The sequence below is a fragment of the Tyto alba genome, unplaced genomic scaffold, assembly GCF_018691265.1.
Source record: "Tyto alba isolate M040663 unplaced genomic scaffold, T.alba_DEE_v4.0 Super-Scaffold_1, whole genome shotgun sequence".
NCBI lineage: Eukaryota > Metazoa > Chordata > Aves > Strigiformes > Tytonidae > Tyto > Tyto alba.
In genome coordinates this window covers 22,797,425-22,822,227 of record NW_024881261.1, presented here as the reverse complement: position 1 = coordinate 22,822,227, position 24,803 = coordinate 22,797,425, and the positions used below count along the sequence as shown (strand labels likewise).

The following is a 24,803-nucleotide window of genomic DNA, read 5'->3' as shown; positions in this document are numbered from 1 at the left end:
CAGAGGCTTAAACAAGCAGAGCAAAGCCTGAAAATTACTGCCATTAAAGTACACTGCATTGATACTGGGGCATAGATGGGCAAAGTGGCTAAGAAGGTTAAACTGGCACCAAGAATTCACTGTGCTAGATGCTGTACGTTTGCAATGCTGTGATTGCTCTTGCTGCAAACTGATCAATAAACTGGCTTCAAACAGCAGTTAAACAGAATCATGGTCCCTGGCTGCCAGGCTGGCTGAACTGAGGCTGTAGCACACGGCTTGTAGCCCAACTCGAGCAAAGCACCAGTTGTGTTCAGGTTTGAGGAAAAGCTACCCCGTGAGCTGGACTGCGGAAGAAGCAAAAGCAGCGCGTGCCCCGCTAAGTGCTGTCGCGTGTACTCTCCTAACAGCTGCACGCCCCGTTTCGTCCATGTGAATTTTCCTGCCTGCCTGCCCACCCACCCAGGGCCTGCTCCCGGGGAGCTGTTCCCAACACGAACAGCGGAACTGGGGCTCGGGAGGAAACGAGCTGCTTTCCGGGCACAACCTCCCGCAGAACCAGGGAGGGGCCGTAAGAGCAAGCAGGCAGATCCTTGCCGAGCACGGAGGGGCGGCCCTGCGGCAGCCACCGCCTCACCTTGCCAACGAGAGGTGGCTGGCGCAAGCCTTGCTTTACGGGCCCCGCGCCACTGGCAACCCTTCGCTCGCCCCGTTTCCCCTCCAGGAAGACCCTCAGGCACGCGTCTAAAGGTCCCTTTCGCGGTCACCCACCCGGGAGCCGCCCTCCCCCCACCCGGCACGCTGCCAGGGCGGCCCGGGGGCGCTGGGCCGGCCCCATCCCGGGCGGCGGCCGGGGCACCCCCCAGCCCCCGGGGAGCGCCGTGGGCGGGCGGCCCGACCCACAATGCCTTGCGAGGGCAGCCCTTCCTCCGACTTCTCCGCTCAACCACCCTTGCTGCGCCCCGCACTGCAGGGCTCCTCCGTGATTGGCCATCGGCTACGCTAGTTCTACCCTCTCCCCTCTCATTGGCTTTCTTCCGCTTGTCACCGGGGGGTCCGCCTCCTCCGGTTTCAGACCGTGATTCCATTGGGTACCTTAGGGAGCTGCCCGCCGCATCGCGCAAGGGTTGGCTCTCTGGGCTGTCCGTCGACGCAGTAACCAGGCAGCGGGTTACGGTGCGCCTGTTTCCACGTCAGTGAGAGTGCTGCGGAGCCGGTTTCGCTTGCCCGTGCCCGGGAGGACCCCGCGCTCGGCGGCCTCGCCGGGACTGCCGCCGCCCCCCGCCGCCGCCGGGAGCGAGGGAGGGGCGGACAGAGGGGGGGCCGAGCCCTCCCGCTCGCGGCGCCGCCCGCCTGACCGATATGTGAAGCGGCCGCCGCCGCGGGGAGCAGGCGCCGCCATTTTGGATGCGGGGGTCAGTGCCGGGCGGCGAATGCCTGTCGCGATACTGTCGCGACGCGGGGGCGGGTGGGAGGCAGGCTGCGGCGGGAGAACCGTGCGGTGCCGGTGGGGGGCGGGGACGGATCCGAGGCAGCTCCGGGGGCGGGCGGGGGGGGATGGGGGATTATCAGCCGCCCGCGGCCGTGACGTGACACGCGTGACGTGCTGCCCGGGGTGCCCCACGGGCCGGGGGCGCTGCCCGGCTCTGGGCACCGGGCGGCCGCGGGCAGGGCTCGCAGCGGGGCCGGGCGCGAAGCGGGCTCGCGGGGAAATCGGTGGGAACAGACTTCGCCCAGCGCGTAGTCGGCTGCTGAGCCGCGGCAGGAGGAGGCTCCGAGCTGACTCGCGGGGCGCGTTACGAGTTCAGCTGGTACCGCGGTTCTTAGTTTCAACAGTATGAAGTAATTGGAAGAAATAAAATCTCCCTCTCCATACTTACCTTAGGTTTCATTTCTGCACTGCAGTTTTGACAGATAAATGTGAGTTGCCTTCTCTTCGTGTTTTCCAGGCTCTGATTGCACTGTTGCAACTAAGTGCAGAGACTTGCAGAGAAGCCTGTCCCACCTTCCTTTTTGATGTGCCACCACTGTCATGTTACTGCTGCTTCTCTTTTAAAGGGCATTCTTAATCGACCAGAATTTTGGCGTTCACTGGACTGCACAGTTCCTTGCCATACTTATGAATTAATACTTTTTTTTTTTTTTTTTTTTTGTCCAGGCATTAAGAGCTAGCCTTTGGAAAAATATCCTGAGTTCTCTGAACTCTTACTGCCTGTGATGTTTATTGCAGAGTAGTTATTACATGAAAAACTCAAGCAAGTTAAATTCCCTGATAAGAGATTCATGGACCTTCCATGTGTGGTTTAGAAAGAAGAAAATTAGCTTTTTCCTTGTCAGCTGGTCTTCTGGGTAACCTAGCTAGCTTTGAGTTAGGTGGGAATTGTTTGTGATTCAGAGACTGCAGGTGGTTGTGTATTCTGTTTTGGTAGCAGTGTATTGTATCAAGACTCAAGTGGCCAAATTTAGGTCAGAGTCTATATAGATTATTAATGCATTATCATAAATGGTGCAAATTTAGGTCAACAGAAGCTTACTTTGAAATACTACCTTGCTTGCATATGTAGTGATTACATTGGTTTTTTATTATTGCTGTTTACTGGAGTAGTTTCACTGAGTTTGAGTCAGTTACTGTAGCTGAAGGCTGAAGTTAGTGATAGGAGGTGACTTGATGGAAGACTGCCAGACTTTGTTAGTTCTGATGTTAACTCTTGCTTGTTTCCAGAACAGTTGCAGACATTTCCCTGTAGGGCAGGGAGTGTTTCCTAAAAGTGTACCTGAGACTTATTGTGGTAAGACCCAGGAAAAATTTGGGTTCCTATCCACTGTTTTGGGGTAGTGTGTTTCAGGGTTGAGCAGTGGAGTGTTCAGTGCACATGTGAGTTAATGTTTGCAGATGTAAACCTTGTCAGTGTTTTTATATGAAGATTTCACATCCGATACCATTTCAGGTGTCTCAGAGTAGTGGTAATTACTGACCATGAAACATTGCTGAAGACTTTGAGAAGCATATGAATGTTAGATTTTGTTCTTTCATAATATGGTCAGGCATTTACGTTTTTCCACTCATAGCGCTTCTAACCTTGTTAGCAGTGAGGCTGTGCATTGCTAACAGCTTCCATGTGGACAGCTGTGTTGCCTTGGTTTGGAGCTGTCATTTTTCACTGTGCTGCCTGTCAGTTCTGTGCAGAAGCGATATCTGAGTCCCGGACTGCAGATTTAAGCAGATGTATGAACCTATCATGAGAAAGAAACAGGAGTTTATGTAGGACTAACTGAAAGGGAGCTAAAAAGCATTTGAAATTTAATAGGTACCTTTCCTGTTTTCTGCATAACTCAAGACCATAAAACTGAACCCATTTGTGTCTGTACTGAGTCCACTATCTTGTGTTTGATTAAAGATTGCTTTCAAGAAAGGCATCCAGTCTTGATCCGAAGACATCAAGAGGTGTCAGTACCACGACTTTGCTAGGGAGATTGTTTCAACTTTAAATGATCTTCAGCATTAGTAGTTCTGTTAACCTGTCCAACCAATAGTTATACAGGACCCCACTCGTCAGGCCATACCTTTGTAACATTAAGTTTGAATTCATGTTAGCAGTTTTTTTGTATGTTGACTAAACATTTAGTGGTTTTACTTGATTACCACCATGCTCTCCTAAACCCAACTGATAATTCAGTGCTGGTCTGCTAAATCTTGTAACTTTCTCTCTGCAGCTTCAGAGTATTAATTTCAATCTTAAACTTCTTTCAATGTATTACATCTCTACTGAGTTCTGAAGTGTGAGCAGTTGTTGCTGGTGATGAAAATATAGCTGAAGGAATGCATCCTGAAATTATCTGATGGTTTAAAAGGAGTAGGCTTTGGGAAGTGCAGAGTTTAGAGAAGCTATTTCCATTGCTTGAAATAAACTCTTAAACTTTTACAGGGATGGATGGTGCTTTTGGTGGGTTTGGTTTACAAGGTGCATCTCTGAAAATAGTTGTTTGGCTTTCTTCCCCACACTATAATTATCTTCTGTTTTCCTTCTTCAGCACACAGTTGCAAAGGTCCTTTGCGTGAATGAAGATAGTTGGCCATGGCTTACTTTGGAATATGTATGTGCTATTGCTTGGTTAACTGCAGGCTTAAATGTAAAGCAGGGTTTCCCCCTCTCTTTACCCAGTGTTTTTGGTGAAGTGGGCTGTATGTGTGATGTACAGAGATGTGAGAGTAAATTTGTGTCTCCAGCATGAGAGGTTATTTCAGTTGCATTGGACCACTAAGTTTTTTGGCATGTGTAAACTGAATTTTTGTACCTTTGAATAAAGCTACATTTAATGGAATCTGCAGTGAGGAAAGGAGTGCATTCTCATCAAGTCTTCTCAAATAGTTAGCAATGAAAGAATATAATTGCAAAAAAGCCCCTTAAGTTTTGCAGGATTTTAGTATGTCAGGAGAGCCCTGCCAAGCAACATGGATTTTTTGCACCCTTGCTTGAAAGGATCAGTGCATTCAGTTTCCTTGCAGGTTAAAAGGAGAAGGCGTGTGTTGGAGGTTTGTGTCTATCTTCTTCATATTTTGCTGCTTGGAGATAGCACCAGGTTTGGGAACAGCTGAGCATTGTAAGGCTCCTACATTCAGGAAGGACTGAGTTAAACAAACTTTTCCATCTTGATTCTTTTAGGTTAAAAGTAGAAGAGAAAGAAATAGGAGTCTCATAAGCTGATTCAGTAGTATGCAGAATAGGATTTAAGTTTTGGCATCACTTTAAATATTGGCAGAACTATTTGGTATCTGTGTCTGTGCAGGGCATGTGATATATATCTCTGGTATTTCTTTACATGCTTTTCCAAATCAGGTTGGGGGAGCCTTTGTTTCCATGTCAGTTTGCTAAATGGCTGGAGTGGTACTACAAAGTTTACATGCTCAGTATTGTTTTGTAACAGTGAAGGCAGGAAAAACTTGAGATTTGATGAATTTGAATTTATAAAGTATTTCCCAAAAAATACTTCAGTGGACCAGAGTTCTGATCCCTGAAACTGCCGATGTAAAAATATGGAAAATACTGTAATTACTGAAAGAAGAAATAAATGAGGAATTTTACATGGAAGAGAAAATCTCCCCTTAATGCATTGTGCTAAAACAAAGACAACATACTGAAGTAGAAAAAATGGTGATCAAGGGTGTTTTTGTACAATATTTTAATGCAGTCATATAAATAATAAATGGAATAAGTCACTATTGAGGATGAGAATATCTCTCAAGCATTAGACACACGAGTAGGAAGAATATCTGTTGTTACACAGCTGTGGAGGGAAGATATAAACCTTTGTTCTTCAGGGCACAAGCAAACTGCTTGGCAGAACTATTTGTTTATTTTTCTGAATTATCTAGTAGTGAATGAGATAAACTATTGATCTGTCATGGCAGTTCCTATATTATAAAACGCTTTTGTCTTTGCCCTTACTTTATTGTGTAACACTTAGGAATGCCATTACATATAATTAATCTAATGAAGTAAGAAACAGTTTTTCCATCAGATTATTCATCCTATTGCAAACATATAAAAAAACGGAACAACAAAACCGATGCTCTCTCGTGATAAGGTATCTTTTTATAACATTTTTCTTTCTTTTCATTATTTACAGAATCCTGAAGCAAATTAGTCTCACTCAGAGGATGTTTGTATATTTAAAGTGTTACTGATAATTCAGACATGTTAATTAACGTGAAGCCTGACAGATCCAGGATGTGTGCTCTGAAATTTCTGTGGTGATGTTTCTGAGGTCTGGAGTAATACACCAAACCTGTTTCCTTCCAGCTTTGCTTTTGCTACACAGGCAAAAATCCTTCTCATATTTTCTGTGTTTTATTACCTTCCACCTCCCCCCTTCCCCCTTCTGCCAATTGAGTCTTTTAAATGAGCCTGTCTGATTTGAACAGTTATGATCAATATTTCATCTGTTTTCAGTCCTTTTCTGCCCTTGGATGGCCTGTTGTGATTTCAAGCTGGATTCCTTATTTTCATTTCATATCTTCTGAAAAAGTCTCATTACTTAGCTACCATTTCACTAATTCCTTCTCATGTGTAGACATGGTATCGTCTGACTCTGGCATCTTTAGAAGTCCTGTTTATTCTTTATAAACAGTCGTGTCTGTTCATTCCTTTCCATCTTATTTCTTTATGCTTGACTGTATCTGGGCTACAGCTAGTATAGTGAGAACAATCCTATAGTAATCCACTGTTTCTTTTTCTCAGACTGTTACAAATATTTCCTGCTTGTAAAATTTTTCCCCCTCTTCTGGCTCTCTGGGTACAGCAGTTTAAGTTTTTTCCTGTAAGACCTCAGGCTACATGAGAGTAAATATCTGCCTTTAGCTTTCTCACTTTTTCTCCCAGTATTCTATTCAATTTTGTCTATAGTTTTACTCATTTCTTTGTGCGGTCTTCCCCGTGACTTTTTTACTTGTCCGCTTTCTTGAAAGCTTTTTTTGTGAAGCAAGTGTGAAATCAACATCTGTTACAAGTTACTTTATTTTGTCAAAGTTTGAAGTCCCAAAGAGTTTTGCTCTGGCCAGCTTCTTCAAGCCACTGATGCTTATTTAACAGAGTACAAGATTGGCTTTGTGTTCTGTGTAGAGTTGTGGGACTTTGCATAAGTGCTGGAGATGCGTGTGTTATTGCATTGTCATGGGTGTCTGTCCTGGTACCCTAACACTTTATCTTTCTGTGAACTTACATAGGCTGGAAAAAGAATGAGGAATGTGCCTTGGCAAGTTGTCACTTGCTTCACAGATACCCTATTATAACTAACTGTTCTCATAGTCTTGAAAATGCACTCTGTGGAAAAACGTTTTTCTTTTGACAAAATAACTGTATTTGTATGCATGTACAAAACAGCGATCTGAAAGAGTTTCTTGTGTCTCTGCAGGCCTCCTGCTTGACTAGGGCCAATGTGATGTTTTATGTGAGGAAGGGCATGATTCTGAGGGGCTGGAGATTAATTTGAATTACCTTTTTTTCAGGATTGTCAGGATGGTGGATAAGAATATTTACATTGTACAAGGTGAAATCAACGCGGTGGTGGGAGCCATAAAGCGTAATGCCCGATGGAGCACTCACACACATCTGGTAAGTTACCTTGAATTGTTGCTACCTGTTCATGCTATGGCAGAAACCACCTGGTTTTAGAAAAGTACTTCATTTTTTTTTAGCGTTTGTTCTAGTACTTTTGTTAGCAAAGTTGGAATAACTTTCTACATTGTTCCATGCTGAGCAGCTTTGGCTTCTTGTGTGCCGGAGGTGTGTGAGAGGTACAAAGCTAGAAATCTACCGATACACCCCTAAACAAACAAAAAACCCCCACATTGTATTCCACATGGGAATCATCTTAGTTAGAATTTTATCGCCTGGTATATCAGGGATTTTGAATATATGGCCTTCTTTTATTTAGCACAATGTTTTTATATATCTTTTGTGCCCTCTTACAGAATACAGTCTTCATCATGAAAGCCATGAAGTAAAAATTGGGGAGGTCATTATATATAGGGTATTTTTAAAATTTTTCACATGAAATAGTATCTTGGTTTAGCTCTGTTTTATGACTGCTATCTATATTCCTGACTGAAACCTGTTAAAAAGCTTCCAACCTGTTTTGTTAAGAGCCATTAATACAATGTTTCCAAGTCTAATGATGCATTGGTCAGTTCATGGCTTCCACAGTGTAAATGTGTACATGTGGCATACTGTATCTGTGGTGCACTTCAGAATGTCACATGAATAGCAGATGGCTGTCATCCAACACAAGTGCTTTCAGTTTGTCAAAGGGCAGGGCGATTTTTCTTTCTAAGAGACATTTCTTCAGTAGAGCTCACTGCTACGCAGTAGGAGGTACGCAGCTTGGAGAAAGTGCTGCACCTCCTTATTTTAGTATTATAAAGATAGACTAAGGCTAAAGGATGAAGCTATTCATACAAATTTTGCACTGTGATTCTTTCTTCAAGTTATTTTAATGTCACCAAATGCCATTGTATTTCTGTTCCCATTACAATCTGCATAGATTAACATTACAGCAAATCCAGATGAGCTATTTCAGTATGGTATGAGGTAGATTTGCTCTGAAATTTATTGAACAGCGGAAGGCTAATCAGAAATACTTCTAAGGACAATAAAACCAAACCAGAATGCTCAGTTTTGAACCTATGCTTTGACATTTGAGCTGTATGACATTGGGGAGCGCTAACAGGAATATAAAAATGCTTCTCTTTATTTTGATGGAATAAATGTGCTGACAGTGATAAACTTGACTCACAGTACTTCTGTGAATATGAAGTTGAGGTCTTTACAGACCCATTATTAAGATTTGTCTTCAGGAATGTGTTTGCCTCATTAATGACTTCCTTCCTATATATAACTATAGGATGAAGAAAGGGATCCCCTGCTGCATAGCTTTAGCCTCTTAAAAGAAGTGCTGAATAATATAACAGGTAAGCTTATACAGAAATCAGCAGGTATGTGTACCTGCTAGGTACAGGTATTTATGCAAGTAAATGTATAGGTGTACTTGTTTGTCTTACTATCCAGAGGTCATACAATGAATAACAAGAAAAGAGCAAATATCTATATAATTTTAGGCAAATAATACCAGTATAAACTAGTACACAAATACCACTGCTGCCACTGTCTGGAGAGATATATATTTGTGTGTGCATGTGTATGTATGTGTGTATATCTATATTTATTATATATAAATATGCGTATTTCTTCAAAATACTGAAGCTCGAAGTAATGTGAAATCTGGTGTTTTATTATGCATAGTCTTCCTGTGTTTTGTTTATGCTTTCTGATCTGTGAATGATGGGAAAATGTTTAGAAAGTAGCCTCTCATTATATAGTTTCTTCTTACATTCTTTGGCTTGTTGGTTTTCATCATCTGTTACCAGTAATAAGTGAAACACAGACTTCACTTTCCATTTGGGTCTCTTGAATCTTGAAGTGAAAGACTTACTTTGTGACCAGTTGCACTGAAAGGAACTGGAAATTGATACTGATTACAGAATACAAGGCAGTGATGTGTATTGTGACGAGATTTTTTTTCTCTGAAACTGTCTTTCTCCTCTTGCCCCCCACATTTCTATTTTTGTAGTTTCAGGAGTGATTGTTTAAGTGTAACCTAAGTATATGTTGAGAGTCTGAAGTGAAGCTAATCCTGAGTTGCATGTGGCATTCTGCTGCTTCTTCCCAGAATTTGTTTTACTGACTGTAATCTTTGAAAGTAAGCTTTATTTCTGGTCCCTTTATTACAGTGAGTGTTCAAAAGTACACTCAACGTAAGCTTGAGATGGACTCCTTGCTTTTCTAGTTGTGAAGCGTGCACATTCTTGTGTTAGTGCTGAGCCTGGAATCCCATAAAAGGTATGTTCCCTAGAAGTACAGTAGTGTCGCTTCCAGGTGCTGAGGACACGTGCCAGTTCTGAGCTCTTATTCCTTCCTCTTCTGTGGCTGCCTGTAGGTGTAATGCTTTACTTTTCTTTGTCAGGTGAACTTTGCTTTCTTGTGAGTAGGACTCTTCTGTCAGGTCATGACATCTTAGGGAACTCCTGCACAGCTTGCATTTCTGGACAGTGTCGTTCTAGATGTTATGCTATACACAGACTATGTGACAGTTGGGATTTGTGGGCTTTTTTGTAAGTTCACTCCTCTTCTGTAAGATAGGTATACAGTCACCAAAAGTGTTCTGGGAGGAAATTTTCCTTCTCTCCCTTCTATGAGATAACATTTTCTTTAAAATAAGATTCCTGAAGTTCTTAGCCATTATTGCAGATATCTATTCTCAGCAGCAAGAGCAGGGAATGTCAGGATGCTCAAATAAGTGCAGTATGAGTAAATGTCAGGAACTGGCCATTTATCTGGAATAGCTAGATGCAATGTGCTGTTGACTTGTTGGGGGAAAAAATATAAGCCTACTATCTGCTTGTGTTTGAGAAAGCAAAGTTTAATGTACTGAGAGATTCGGAGACTCTCTGTGAGTATTAGTCATCATGTAAGTGTGGTTCATGCTGAGATAATAACTGTTTATATATAGTGATGATAGTATGTTGATTTGACTACATGGGGCTCTTTTAACCAGGTAGTTTCAGCTTCAGTGACTGCTATTTACTGACTAGTGTCTTGAGATAGGACATCATTGCTATGCTCCATTTTTTTTATAGTTTTAAACATGGCCTGGTTCCCAAGCAGTACTTTGAATGATACAGTCTCCTGCCTCATCTTCCAGGCAATGAAAAGTCCAAGCTTAGTTTTTTTTGTGGGTGGCTTTTTGTGTGCATTTTTTTTTTTCCCTAAACCTTCCTTTCATGTCTCTTTCATTAGCTCATGGAAACGCATTGCTTTTATATTTAAATTTATTCAAGCTGTAATCTTTGACATTTGAGTTAGCTTTTAGTACAATTTTGCATTTATAGTAATATATATTATGTATTTTCTCAATCCCCCAAGAACCCATTTTAATCTGTTCCGGATGCAAATTTCAGGCTGCCTTGTCCCATCTCCCCTCTTGCTCTCGCCCTCCCTTCCCCTCCCCCATGGAGCATGTTTGATCAGGTGTGGCAGGCATATCCACTGTCAAGCTGCGCCCTTTATATTAGTCAATATTATCCTTCCTTCCCTCCCACTCCCTTCATTCTCCTCTGGGCTTTACCAGTTGATTTATAATTTTGGAATTCTCATCGGAGTCTGTAATACAGTTTGTTCATTATTTAACCAAAACCTGTTTAATGAGCAAAGAGAGGCAATGTAAATGTTAGGCATGTTGCAGTGGAGTACCTTTTGTTCTCCTCTGAGCTAGTGGGTATTAACTCTGTCATGACTGTGATGCAGAAGTACCCTGGTCAAGGGTATAAAGATGCACTGTATGCCTCCAGCAGCTAAAGATTCCCATTTCAAAGTATTGTTCCTCAAGAGTAACTAAATTATGTAATGTATTTTATTTGATTACCAAAATAGTAAAAGCTTGTCTGCAACTAAGTACTGGTATCCCATCCCATTGTAATGTCTAAATGGGTTCTTGGAGGAAGCATCTAGAGAAGATGCTGTTGCTCAGGACAAATGATCCCATAATTATGGCAAGAGTAACCTCACTCATACAGTTCAGCATACCTAGCTAAGGGCCTTGGACCTGAATTATGTGGAATCATGTTCCTCTTTAAAATTCTGACAGAGAAACTTAATTTCTGTGGCAATTTCATGTAGATTTGTAAAAACAGTTTAATAATTCGAAAATGAAGAGCGTATCTGCTCTGATCCTCTATCATTTGGTTTATTATATGCCATTTTTACACTTCTGTGGGCTGCATATATGTTAATTATTATTGATAGTAGTTGCCTGAAAAACAGAAAGGAGAAGTGGAGGTTCTGTCATCTTGGGTGATGCATAAGTTACTCCAAGATCAATGTAAAAGCTGAATGCTTGTTGTACTAAGATAAGCACCATAAACCTAAGTTTGATGTGGTGTCTCATGTTTCCAGTGTTTAGAAAAAGCAAAAATTGGTGTCCTGAGTTATGACCATATGAAAGCAGCGACTGTCGCTTTGTCCATGCGTGTGAAATTGAAATACAACTACATCTTCAAAGGTTATTTTGGAACTGATGGAAACGTTAGAGTTGATACAAGTTTCGATCTAGGGTCACTGTCACCACAGCTTCCATTTGACTGCTTTTTAAAATAAGCTATCTAGAAAATGTGTCTGGATGTTGAAATACATGTCCATTTCATCAGTTTTGTTATGAATTTAGGTCAATAAAAGGAAGTTTCTTTTTGACATCCAGTGATAACGGAGCATCTTTTCTTTCATGAGTATTTCCAATTTAGGATGTTCTTGAGCTCATTAGGGAGAGGTTTTATAACCACAGATGGCTGAGAATATGAATTAATTATAAGCCTGCATTTCCATAGCTGGATGAGGGTTGGGTTTTCTTAAATCTTGCTGTGACAGTTGAAGTCTTCAGACCATTCCAGTATGATGTAGAGGTAAGAGCAGGTACTTCTGTAGTTGTTCTCCTCATTGTAGAATTTGTGCTTTGCTCTGACTGGGAGAATGAGTCAGTAACCAGGATTACCAGGATTTTCATGACTGAAGTACTACTTACTTGTGTGTAGGATGGCTTTAGGGCAGAAAATGACTGAATACAACTGCCTTGTACAAGTCAGCACTGCAATGGGAGAAGCAGGTGTTTGTGGAAAGTGTGTGCATCGAGAGTCTATTTAAATAAGGTTTAAACTAGGTAAACACACCTGTGAAGAGGTGCTTGTGTATATTTTAGGTCCATGAGTGCCAGACTGGAAGGTTTGAGTCCTTTTATCCTCTGGTGGTTCAGAGTTAGTGCATTTAAACAGAAGCTGCAAAGTAAGCTGTTAGAAGCACTCTGATTTCATGCACATTCATGACATTTTAAATGAATGCTTGTACAGTGGGTTCAGAAGAATCTTTTCATGGCTTATTTCAGACAAGAAGCTGCTGCAAATCTCCATCTTTAGAGGGTTGGCTGGGGCATTAAGAGCTGGCTAAAGGTCAAATGACTGTAACCATAAGAGAACCTTTGCCCAGTGTACTTACTTAATATACTTGTTACTGTAGCCATCAGTTTTCTGGTATGTAGATTTGATTGCACACTCATTTTCTTATGTCTGAGCTCTGGAAACTCAGTTTTTAGGGAAAATCGGACATTTGTATAAAATGGTGCAGGAATTTTATCCTGATTTGGGATTAATATCTGAACTTTTCCTGAAAGATATAGTTTTAAGAAGTGGTGAATTGGTAGTAGGTATAAATGTGTGGCCTGTTCTCCATGCTATTGCAGTGCTATTGAATAGAATATGGGATATTCACTGTGGTCTATTCAAGTTAAGAAATCAGAAAAAAGTAATATTTTTTTTTCTTTTCTTTTAAAGAAGTGTAGGAATTAGATTATATGGATGTGTGACGTATAGTGCTGCAATGCTTGTTACTTTGCACTTGACAGATAAGAGCAATACTGTATTTTATTTATATATTGAGTTTCTGCAGGAAGTGTCTGGATTTATTAGCAAATAACAAATACTGATGAATTGTAAGCTGGCTGTGTTACTTCTTCTATTGTTTGCATGGAAGGACTGCAGTGTTATCTAGAGCAGACATTTAACAAAAAAATCACCTAAGCTTTTTTATGTTGCATATCAACTTCATATAAAAGAGCTAGAAGACTCACTGGTCTCCTAGATTATGTCTATTCCTGTGATAACTTTTTAAAAATAAAACATGTTTTTTTTAATCTTTTTTTTAAATAACAGGTATCCATATGTGTTAACTTGGTATTTTGGAAGACCAAGCAACTCAGGCTAACATTTAGATTTTGCTGTATTCTCCATAAAATTTTTAAGAATGGAAAGGGTGTCAGAAAGGTTAGGAAATTGATAGAGTAAGGTTTCTTTCATAACTTTATCTCAGCCTTACTCTAGTTATTGGATGACAATATAATTTTAGTCCATATTGAGTGACCTGACATAGCATAGAGAAGTGGTAATTAATTTCTCTTAATATTTTCTGTCACCTTCTTATTATAAGGAATATGAAGATTAAGGTGACAACCTTAATTTGATGCTTTGCTTGCAGGCTGAATCCAGACTTGATTTTTGCAAATTGTGTTCAGATAATGCAGTGAAAGTTGTCATTTTCAAAGCAAGTTCCTAGTCTTCATGAATGCAGGCATTCTTCCAAGTACATAGAGAATGTAAACCAATGCAGTATTTTTGCTTTGAAGCTGCAAGTAGTTCCAAATGCTCTCTTTGAGAGAGATTAATCATCTTTTTAATTTCATTGTACCATCAAATGAATCAAATGACTGTTTTATGGCTGAGGTCTTTGAATTTTCCTTAGATAATAAGTTTCTATTGATATCTTTGGCATGGATTTTCTCGGTGTTGCTGGAGAAATAATAAACTAGATTTTTCCTAGGTCATTGCTAATTTTGTGCTTTACTTTGTAAGTGATTTTCCTGGAGTGACACTAATGTGCCCTAAGAATGGTAGCTGCATTGGGAGACCTGGGATGTGAATTTAAGCCCAAAGCTAACACCAAAATTGTCATAATTTCACTTAAGATTTAGTTTATTTTCTGTATAAAGGAAGAAAGAGGAGGAATGTGCTTGACAAAGGATAACTGTTAGTATTTGTGAATCTTATAGATGCACCAAAACAAGCACCATAACCTTTTCCAAGGCTTTTCAGTTGTGTGTGGGACAGCATTTATGCAGTGTGTGAGATATCAGGTATGGATGAGGTCACTCTGAACTCTAATTGATTCTGTTGAATTGTACACTGAGCCCTTCAACATAGGTTACTGAATGAAATTGGGACTCCTGAGAAGGGGAATCTTGTAATTGAGAGGTTTCATAACTAAGACTGAACAGGCAGAAAGGGCTAAACTGTGGTTGTGTAACATCCTTAATTTGATAACTTTTTAGCTCTTGTGTTCATCTTCTGTTCTGTGTTTCTGAGTAATAAGAAACTTACTCAATAAATTCAAAAGAAGTGGAGTGACTTGGGGAATATCTAGAGCAAAGAAAACAAACAACCCAGCAAGATGGTGTTCACACAACATTTTTCTGCATTTCTCTTAGTCAGGACATCTGAACTGTCCCTTCTGCAGTTCAGCACTACCACCCTTGCGATACCACCTAAATAACCTTTTAATACAGTTTTTTGGGTGCAATTTCAGACTAGAGCTTGGAGCTTAACAGTCTTCCATATGTGCATGGCTAATGACTGGCAGGTACAGGCAGGAGGTGGTGCTGTTGGAAGGAATTGTTTCCTGACTCCTAATCCTTAAGGACCCAAGGATTTAGATGGACAAGCACTCCTGGCTGTTGCTTGGCAGAGTTCCTGCAGTGGGCTGGTTCTGTCACACCAGCCTTCTGTTGCAAACTGCAGGGCTGGGCTCTGAAGAGCTGCCACATGTGCACGGTGTGCAACTGACTCTCTCTTGTTCCACGCTTGTTGAGCAATTACTTTCCCACTTGTTGGGCACTCCATTATTTCCTTCAGTTACTGCTTCTGTGTGAAGTGCAGCCATAAAGGAAATGGCTTAATGTACATACATTAGAGGGCAATAAATTGCAGTTTGATTTGGTAGAAAGGCAGTACCAGATGCTCTGTTGAAGTTAAGGTTCCTCTTAAGTCATCCATGGAGGTTTTATTCCAGGTTTTTTTTGATGATGATTTCTTTTTGTTTTGGTCAAGAGTAGTTGAACTGTGGCCAATTAAGAGAAGTTAAGGCTATCTGCATTATTCTAAAAATCCTCTGAAAGTACGAGTGTACATGAAATTGCTGGATTCCAGTAGAAGTTTATTAAATACACAGCTCCTCTGTTCTGTCACATTTCCTTCTTTTAACTGTCTTGTCTCCTTGCTAACTGCTGCCATCTAACCTGTTAAAAAACAGTGTCTCAAAGGTGATTTACTTCAAAGAAGCAATAACTTGTGTCAGAAAGTGCAGGTGCATATTTATATAGTTGCATAATATGTAACAGGACTGCAAAGATGCATTGGTCATACATACGCAACAAGCATAGTGAAGCATTCCTCACCTCATAGAGTTTGTAGTTTAAGAGGGTAGAAGCAGAGAGAATTCACTAGGCATACAAGTTGTTAAACACTTAAGGGTTTTTCTTAATGACTACTGCCATTCGTCCTTCAAACATGCTGTTGTTGGCTGATCCCTAATACAGTTTATAGGAAGATGTGAGTTTGAAGGAGAGGTTTGAAAGATCCAGCTGGGTAAAATGTCCTTCTTTCATAAATAGTGTGGGGATGTGTGATTTGCAGTTGGTGGCTTGCCCATTTGAGGTAAACTTGCAAGAGCTTTTTCTTTTTAAGGTAACTGTACCTAGTTTGTGTGCTGTCTGAGTGTTGTGGAATAGATTATTGCTGAGGGGTTGGGGTCTTTTTGCAATCAGGAAAAAAAATAAATTTCTTCCAACATGTTATAGACTTCCTCAGTGTAAGTTCTTAAAAAAAATTTCAGATGGATAGTCAAGATCTTGTTGTTGTAATTTGCCTTTAGAAAATGATTCAAGGCAGCAAATTTGTCCAGGAAAGAGCTATGAAACTTAGATGCATGCAGTTCTATGAAAAATCTGTTATCTTTTAGATGACATGATTTTAACTTGCTTTACAGCATCCATAAAAACTACAAAGACAAGGAAGTTTGGTACATATTGCATATAATACAGTGGCTTAAAGGTAGGGTCTGAGGTCTTGTGATATGATGGATTCTGAGGTGAAAGAGATGGAAATGTCATGCCATGGATGAGTTTATAGTGCATTCATTCCAGTGTTGGTAGTATCAACAGACAGTTTCTGGGTTAAAACTTTGGGAGTGAACGGAAATCTGTGAATTCATTAATAGAGTGAGGAAGGCTAAATTGTGAGTTCAACAGGGACAGTGAATCAGTACCTGTCAGCACAAAATTGTAGGAAATAAAACCCATCTTGAGAAGGAACATTTATCAACTAGTCATAGTTACTGTAGATAATTGATAGATCTACATTAGTGGTGTATGATGTGCTGTACTCACATGAGTTAGAAATGCCATTGGAAGTGTTAAAGCAACCTGCTTTTGCTTTGAACTAATTTTATTTGGACATTTGTTGTTTAGTTTAAGGGCATGGATAGACACAGACTCCTCTTCACTAGAACTTCATTAAATTAATGTGTTAATGCTCTTTGCACAGTGCAGTTGTGGAGTTAAAACTTGTCAGTTGTAACTACTTTTGTATTCAAGCACATTGTGAAAGAAAGAGGTGTATAGTTATGTGACAACTGAGGGACAGGGCAGGACATTATGACCAAAAAAAAAAAGGCAGTGTGAGATGGGTAGAAATGAAAAAGGAAAACATGTTAGCTTGCATGTATATGCACTAGAACTAAAGTCTGGGGTGATACTGGTTTTAGCTATCCTGTTAAAATGAATAGATTGATAAACTGTTTCCATGACAGCTTATGCTAATGTAGTTTGCACTGCAATCACAATTACACAGTTGTAATACTCAAGGGGTGCACTTGATTAATGCTTGTTAGCTGAATATGTTAAATTCTTCAGTAATGGTGGTGCTTTGATTGTTTGATCCTCTATCTATACCCTAATATAAGCACTTCAGAAGTTCTAATTTTCAGTTCTGTCCTTGTAGCAGTAAGCTGAAACTTATTCCTAGACATATTGAAACAGTAAGTTATAAACAGAGCAGTCTTTCAGAAAGTGCATGTTGCCTTTGCTTGGTGCAGAAGTCTGAATTACTTACATGACTGTAAATAATTCTCGACATGTGTGCTACTTAAATGAGATGAGAGACTTCAAAACAATGCTGTTCACTTTTGATTGTGTTTAACTTAATTCTGGGAGGAAGTCTTTTATTAAAATGTGTCTTTGTGCCCCATTATTTTTCAGGAAATTGTAATTTTTCTTGATATAGTGATGAAGTCTGCCAAGTGGCTGTTGAAATTGATTCCATTTACCTCTTGATCAACTGCTTAAATAATTTAGGTGGAAAAATGTAAATATGAATTAGTGTTGAAATAAATCAAGAAGTGGTTGTTATCTTGATCGTGGCATGTTGAAGGAGATTGGTCTATTAGATCTGGGATAGCTTAGGGGAGGGGCTCTATTCTAGAAATAAAACGAGTGGCAGTAGTAAAATATGGTTACTTATGTAAGCATCTTTAGTAACTGCACTTAGGAACTTGGACGTTCTTCAAAGCGGGATTAGACAGTTTATAGTGGCCTGTAATAGTTCTGTAATAACTAAGATGGCTGTCATGGCAGCATGGGAGGAGACATCATTAGTTGGTTTTCACTTCAGTCTAAGGTTTTCACATTTGTCATTCAGAAATAATACGTTTTTCTTTGCATACTCAGCTCTTAGTTAAAACATTTTGGTTTTCAGTATCTGAAGTGCAAATATATTCAGTCAGACTTAAACTTTGTAGTGCTTGTTAGATTGTTAGATCTTTACTTCTGTGCTTTCCCTATCTTAAATACATTCAGCCTCAGTATGAAATTAGCACTTCAGATGTGATCAGGCTGGTACAGGGAGTGGGAAGAGCACAGTCCTGGGAATATTGACTTTGGTGGTGGTGATGATATTCACAAAGGTGTAGGAAATACATTTCCTCAGATATTTACCAGTCTGTTAAAATATGGTCAATGGGAAGAGATTTTTTTCTAGATTTTGGTTTGACAAAAAGATAAGTTCTAAACAACAAATTTTTCTGAATGCGTATGACTTCTTTGCATGATACAGGAGCCTGAACCCTTTCATCATGAAGGCTTCTACTTCATTAAGAACAGAAGGGAAGAAATAACTGTGTTTGATAAATAAAAAACTATAACATTTTTTTGGGAAAAGGCTTTGCCAAGAGTGGAAACATAGTAGAGGAAGAAATGGAAAGATTCAGACATTGTAGAAAGCAATAGAACACCTCTAACAGAGTAGCTGAATGGTAGTTCAATAATTGAAAAAATAAAATGTTTTCTTCAGAGAAAAATAAATTGCTGAAGAAATATATTATTAATTAATGGAGGGGGGAACACTGTCATAGTTATCCTGGAATGCTTAACTTTCAGATGCTTAACTTTGTAACTTTTCTTTTGGTTATTTGGTAATTAAAGCTATTAAAGTTTTTTGTCATGGGCAACATCAGCTTAAGTTTTGCAAGCTGTCTTCTCCCTTCCACTTTTACTAACAATCCATTAAAAATCTGAAACCACAGTTCATTCTCATTCAGCTGCCTTTAAATTGTAGTTTCTTTTTGGATGGCAGTTCTTAATGCTATTGAGTTTCGCAACTCATACTGGTACTTGTTCACATGCACAAGACCCATGTGCTGCAGCGGAAGGTCACACACTCCCTTTCAGTCTTCAGGAACAGCAGGTGATGGTACCAGCTGTTCACATCCCCGTATTAGATGCCTGAATTTGAGCAGCTGTATGAGGCTGCTAATAAACTCTAACATGTAATGCAGTTCATATTTTGCCCACATTTCACTTGATCCTACCAGCACCAGCCAGTATTTTTTTTTTAACATCGTTCAGTGCCACCCATAAGATGCTAATTTTCTTTCTTGTCATGCTGGTCTCCACTCCTTTTGTATAATGTGCCAATCAGATGCTTGAAAAGTGTTACAGATTTGAAAAGGAAAAGGTACCAGAAAACATGCAAATGTACAGGGTTTAAGGAAGCGGGAATAATCTCCCTAGCAAAAACATTTTTAAATTTTAAAGTTTTAATGATGTAGTGAAAATAATCTAGACTGTTCTAAAGGGTATACTTGTCCTTAAGCAATACTAGTTTTGGATGCAAACCTAGGTGTTTTTTCATTTGTTTGTTTTAGAAGAATGGATCAAAAGTGCTTTTATTCTGAGGAACCTCTACTTGCATTCATCTAGCTGAAGAGGTCTTATTATGTGAATCTGCTATTAAAAGAAGGCTGCAGTGGTTTTTAATTCCACCTTGAGTAATAAAATTGGCGTGGCCATGAGTTTTGTTATATCCACAGTTGATTTCAACTTATACTTTTTATTTAAAAGGATTATTTGTGACCTGTTAGGACCCTCGGTTAAGCCAGTTAAATAAACTGTGGAAAGGTTGAAACTGCCTGTCTGCGCTTTCCAGAAAAGGGGAGGAGGGAGCCAGAGGAAGGATATTTACAATTTTAAACCCTTTCAGCTCCTCTGTTCACCTTTTTCTCTTACATCACTGATTTAGCTCCCATCTGCTTCTCTGGAAGACTCATAGTACCTAGAATTGAGAAATAACCTTGGTTCCACTGACTGGCCACCAGTGTGATGACAAAGTCTTTTTCCCAGTAAGATCCTGAGAGGTGACTTTGGTATTATGTAGTTTTCGGAGGTTATGTTTTGTTTTGTTTTTTTGCCGTTGCTGTAGTCTCAAAAAATGCACTTTGGAATTAAAGCCCTATTGAGGTAGGAGCTATGAAGAGCATCTTTTAAAAATGTGGAGGTGGGGAAGAGAGTTTGTCTGGTCCTTTGCTCAAAGGCTCTCAGGGAACTAAGACGTTCAGCGAGAGCCAAGATAATTATCAGAAGTCAGGCGTTAAATATTTTATAAAATGGTGAAAATAAAAGAACCTAGCTGTGCAATTAGGATTGGAAGAGATAGGATGAGATCAGAAGTATATAGAATAATGTAACTGTTAAAATAGTAAAGTGGCTTAGCTCAGAGGAAATAAAGCTAGCTTTTCATTAGATCCTATTCTTACTATTCCACAACTCAACTCATTTTAGCTGGTCAGAATTCTTAAATTGAACTATATGAAATCTAGAACCATTTTTTCTGTATTATCTATGTGTTGCTTTTCTCCAGCAAAGGTGTCACAATTATTTTATTTTTCTGAATGAAGAATTGGCTCTCCCATGGCAGATTAGAACTGTAAGCTCCTTGCTTAGCATCTAGCCTTTTTTCAGAAACCCTTACAGTTTCTTTCTAGACACACAATATTAATTGCTTGAAACAGCCAGTTATTTTTAACTGCGTGTTTCAGAGGGGTTTTTTTTGTTGTTTTTTATTTTTTTTAACGTTCAGGTGTCTCTGTCAGACATAAAGAAAACAGTTGAAGTAAATAGCTGTATCAAATGAAGTCTCTCTTGTCCCCACAACTGCTTCCAAAATAAACCGAGAATAATGCTTTGCACATTTTGTCTCCTTTAACTCTAAAGGCAAGCAAGAGAGGAAGCATGGATTAACGTGTAGTGATTTCTAGGAGCTGTTCTCTGCTCGGATTCCTCTGTGCTTGGGCTGACTGACAGGGACATGTGGCTCAAGTGCATCTGGAAATATATCACTGGCAAAATTTGGTTGGGTAAATATAGCAGGAACGGGTTGTCAGGGTGGGAGACAGATTGTTCTGGGAAAGGAAGTGCTGTCTGTCTGTTGTCTAAATAACAATATGCTATATTTCTGAGACTTACCTATTTCTTTCAGTGTAGCTAAGGTAACAGCAGGATCTGACATTTGCTGTATTCTGCTGTATGTTCTTCTGATGGGAGTGTTATCAGAAATGGTAAAATCGGTAGGAGTAGCTATAGAGAACTGATACCAATATATCCTATGGTGTTTAAATAGTAGTGGCATATACTTTGTTCTAGTGAAAGATCTTTTTGAAATTAGGGAGGGTCATCAAATATGAAGAGTAACTCCCAGAGTTTCAGGACGTTGTCATACAGAAGAATCCTGACTTTTGCTTAGGTGCGAAATTGTTTCTAATCCACATGGTTCCAGAAAACAAACAACAAACAAAACCCAAACAAAATCACCAAAAGCTCGTATTCTAAAATTCTCTTCATTGTTGGCAGTTGATCTATAGAAGGTAAGCAGGGATAGAAAAAGCCAATTACAAAGCAAAAGCTGATTGGCAAAGGCGTAAACTTCTTGAACCATTGTGATATTGATTCAAGTCTCAACACAAATTATATTGTTTGGAGAAAACTGAACCAACGGCATTAGAATGGCCTACAAAAATCTATGCAAGCATAGGAGGGTGTAGGCTGTGTTTCATACAGAAAGGCACAATCATGGGCAACGACAATTAAAATCTTAACAGAAGTAAGCAATAGAAAACAGAGCAGTAAATTACAGAGTTTCTGAAGTTTATCAAGGGATGTTGGAGGTCACAACAGATTGGAGGAATAAAAACACCCCAATCCCTACTTAAACATCAGTAATAACCGATTATGCCTTCTTCCTCTCCATAAAGCATTGAATAATGACAACAATACTATTTGCAGTATATTCTTGATTCAGTGAGTTGTTTTTTTCATCTGTTTGCTCAAGAATTTATGGAAGATGGAACCCCTGACAATTTTCTGCGTAGTGGCTGCCTGTGGTTAGTTACTGACTGTGTCGCTTGTCCCGAGAGGTTTTACACTGCTTCACACCGTAGTGAGTTCTCGGTCTGCTGCCCTGTGATGTGGCTGTGTCTGGGGTGGGGTTACCAACCAACAGGTGCACAGCATACCATACAAATGTGGAGGCAGAGAATTTGTGTTCAAGGGCATTGGGGGTAAATAACTGTAGTTGTAAGAAGTGTTACATGAATGCTAACATTTTCACTGAGTAATGAGTCTGTTCTAAAATGTGCTCCACAAACTTCTATATAATAAGCTTCAATTTTTATCCAAAAAACTCTGAAGAGCTGAACTAATGTTGGAATTTCCTTTGGTTTATAGGAAAAAATTAGTAGTTTGCTGGAGGATGCAAATGATTCAGACTAGAGGCTGTCCAAAAACTTCCTGTAGTTACAAGCAGTAGGATAAGATATGGGATTCTGTGGTTTTTGAGTAAAACCTGCATGACTAAGTAGAAAAAACTGTTTTGTCAATGTACATTGTTCTTCAAAAATACTGGTAAGCCCTCAGGATTACTTCATTATTTCTTCTGATTGCACAAGGTCCAAATATTGTGCTGCTTGTCATGACTTACTCAGGGATAAAACCTCACCATTTCTCATTCACAGGGCCAACTCAAGACTTGTTACTGCATTTACTAGCTGTGTTGCATAGCACACCTGACTTGCCTAGGCCTTTTGCAATGTAAACCTCAGCAGAAGAAACACTACATAAAAAAGAAAAAGTCTGTGAGTCTGTGCTCATTTTATTGTTGCACTATTGCCTGCATTCATGCTTCTTAACCCAGGTGTTCCAGTTTCCAGCAATTGAGATTTGAAGTCTAGCCTTTAGAAGTCTTTCTTTTCAGACTGCACAGATGCTATTCCTCAAAACCCATTTAATCTAGTTATTCATTGCATTTTATTTTTCCTTTGCCTGTCTGTCCCTGGCATAAAACTGAAAGAGCTGAGCTTCATGTTGCAGGTGAAATTTCACATCAAAAGGCACCCATGTTGTCTGATCATCTGTTATTGGTAAACTGTTGTTTGTTTTTCTGCGCATCAACTGTCAGTATGTATGGCAACAAACTACTTTTTAATCTGGTATCTAGCAACAGAAATTAAATCAAGCATAACATATATCCAGAATATATTCTTTGCTTACGTGTCTCTACCAGCATTTAATGAAAGGATGTTTCTGCTTTCCCCAACATTTATATTTTGTTTTAAAATGGCAGAGTTCTGCTGTTAACTAAAGTCGAGAAGGTAGAGTAGTCTGTGGTGCATTAAAAGTGTATTAAAAGAATCAGACCGTGATATTAAAATGAATTGAAGTTACTTAAATTTGAAAGAAATCTAGAAGGACCAAAGCACAAGGAGATTATTTGTAAAGGGCTTTGAAATTGTAAAGTATTATGTGCAGTGAAATATGGAGTAGTATTTGGAGGCATACAAGAGGGGTGGTAGTTTGAATAAGCATAAGAAATGGGGTATTAGTGCATTAGCAAAGTTTAAATTTCCCACAAACACTTAATGTTTCTGAACGGGAAGAGAGATGAACAGAAAGCCCAAGTAAAAGTAATCTGTTTTCTTTGACTTGTTAATGAACAAGGTAACTAAATGTCTTTAAAGCAGTAGAGAGTGTACACATTTTTGTTGCTTATTTTTAGTCATAACATACTTTTTGCATGGAGTGCTGTGCAACACTGTAAGGGAACCAAATGTGGATTAGAAGCTGAAGCAGGAAGAGTAGTAGTAGATAATTTGTGCTAGATGGAACTAGAAAGGGAGAAAGATACAGTAATAAGTAAAAGCCAGAAAAATGCTTGGAGGCTGCAACTTTGGAACAATTATAGAAGTTTTTGGAGCTGCTGCTATGAGGAAAGTGACTAGAATAGTTTAAACTCTTCTACAGGAGCTTTTTCTGCAGGGATTTCTTCTGGGACCACTGCTCCACGACAAGAATGGCTTTGCTCTGGATGTGTCTGCATGATGATTTATTCAGGATGGCTGTAGAATTACATGTAACTCTGATCTAGCTGTGTTGATAGGTGTTGTCATGTAAATAGGAAGCATTTAATCTCTGTAAGTATAACTATGTTGCATTCTACAACAGTCAGTCACAACTGTCTAGGTAATACTGAAAGCTTATGGTATTTAAGCCTTATTTACTGGCAGTAAATGCTGAATTGTTAACCTGTTCTGATAATCTCAGCTGTTTAATTGTATGAAGATGATGGTTATTTAATTTGAAACCTTTAACTTGTTTTACTGTTTTAGCTACTAATTCTGGGACAAGAATGCACATAATAAAATTATGAAAGGAGCAAACAGGAACATGTAGGTATATAGAATCTAAGTGGGAGCATAGTTACTTTGTTCTTGACCTCCTCTTGAACACCTTCTAGGTGGTAAACTGTATGGGAATGGAGATGATAATTGCCTTTGTGAGATGCCTTAGTGACTGGTATTTTCTGAACTGAAATTCCACAGTATGAAAATCACCTGAAGTGTTAGCTTAATTTAATCTTTCAGTCTGAGCCCACAAACTGCACAGAACATTAATAGCTATAAGAGGCTGTTGTAAAATAATTATTTTTGGTTTTGAGAGAAGAATCTCTTAGATTTTTTTTTTTCTGATAGAAAAAGCAGTGAAAGCAAGGCAAAACTTGGGACCAGGACCTAGACCTTTTACCCTGTGTATGCACAGCTGAAGTTTTATACCTGCAGAAGCTGCCTGAGTTTCTTGTAGTGCACAAACAGCGCTTAGGGCCAAATGTAAATGACACAGAAGCTGCTTTGCAAAAAGAACATGCTTTTTCCAAAAATTGATTTTAGCTTGGTCTCCCATGACTCATGTTTCCTTTTTTTTCCTTTGGCTGTTACCTTCTGTTTATGCTTTTTTTT

At 39.5% G+C, this 24,803-nt stretch overlaps 1 protein-coding gene across 4 annotated transcripts in view; it reads left to right on the top strand.

Annotated features, from left to right (window-relative positions):
* Nucleotides 1-1,130: 1,130 nt before the first annotated feature.
* Nucleotides 1,131-24,803, top strand: part of GBF1 (golgi brefeldin A resistant guanine nucleotide exchange factor 1) — a 111,486-nt gene continuing 87,813 nt past the window's right edge. For all 4 annotated transcript variants that reach the window (XM_032982049.2, XM_032982048.2, XM_032982047.2 and 1 more), the window contains exons 1-3: nt 1,131-1,394; nt 6,986-7,091; nt 8,380-8,446. In XM_032982049.2, coding sequence (XP_032837940.1) covers nt 1,387-1,394; nt 6,986-7,091; nt 8,380-8,446 — 181 coding nt within the window. In that variant the 5' untranslated portion in view covers nt 1,131-1,386. The remainder of the gene's footprint in view (nt 1,395-6,985; nt 7,092-8,379; nt 8,447-24,803) is intronic.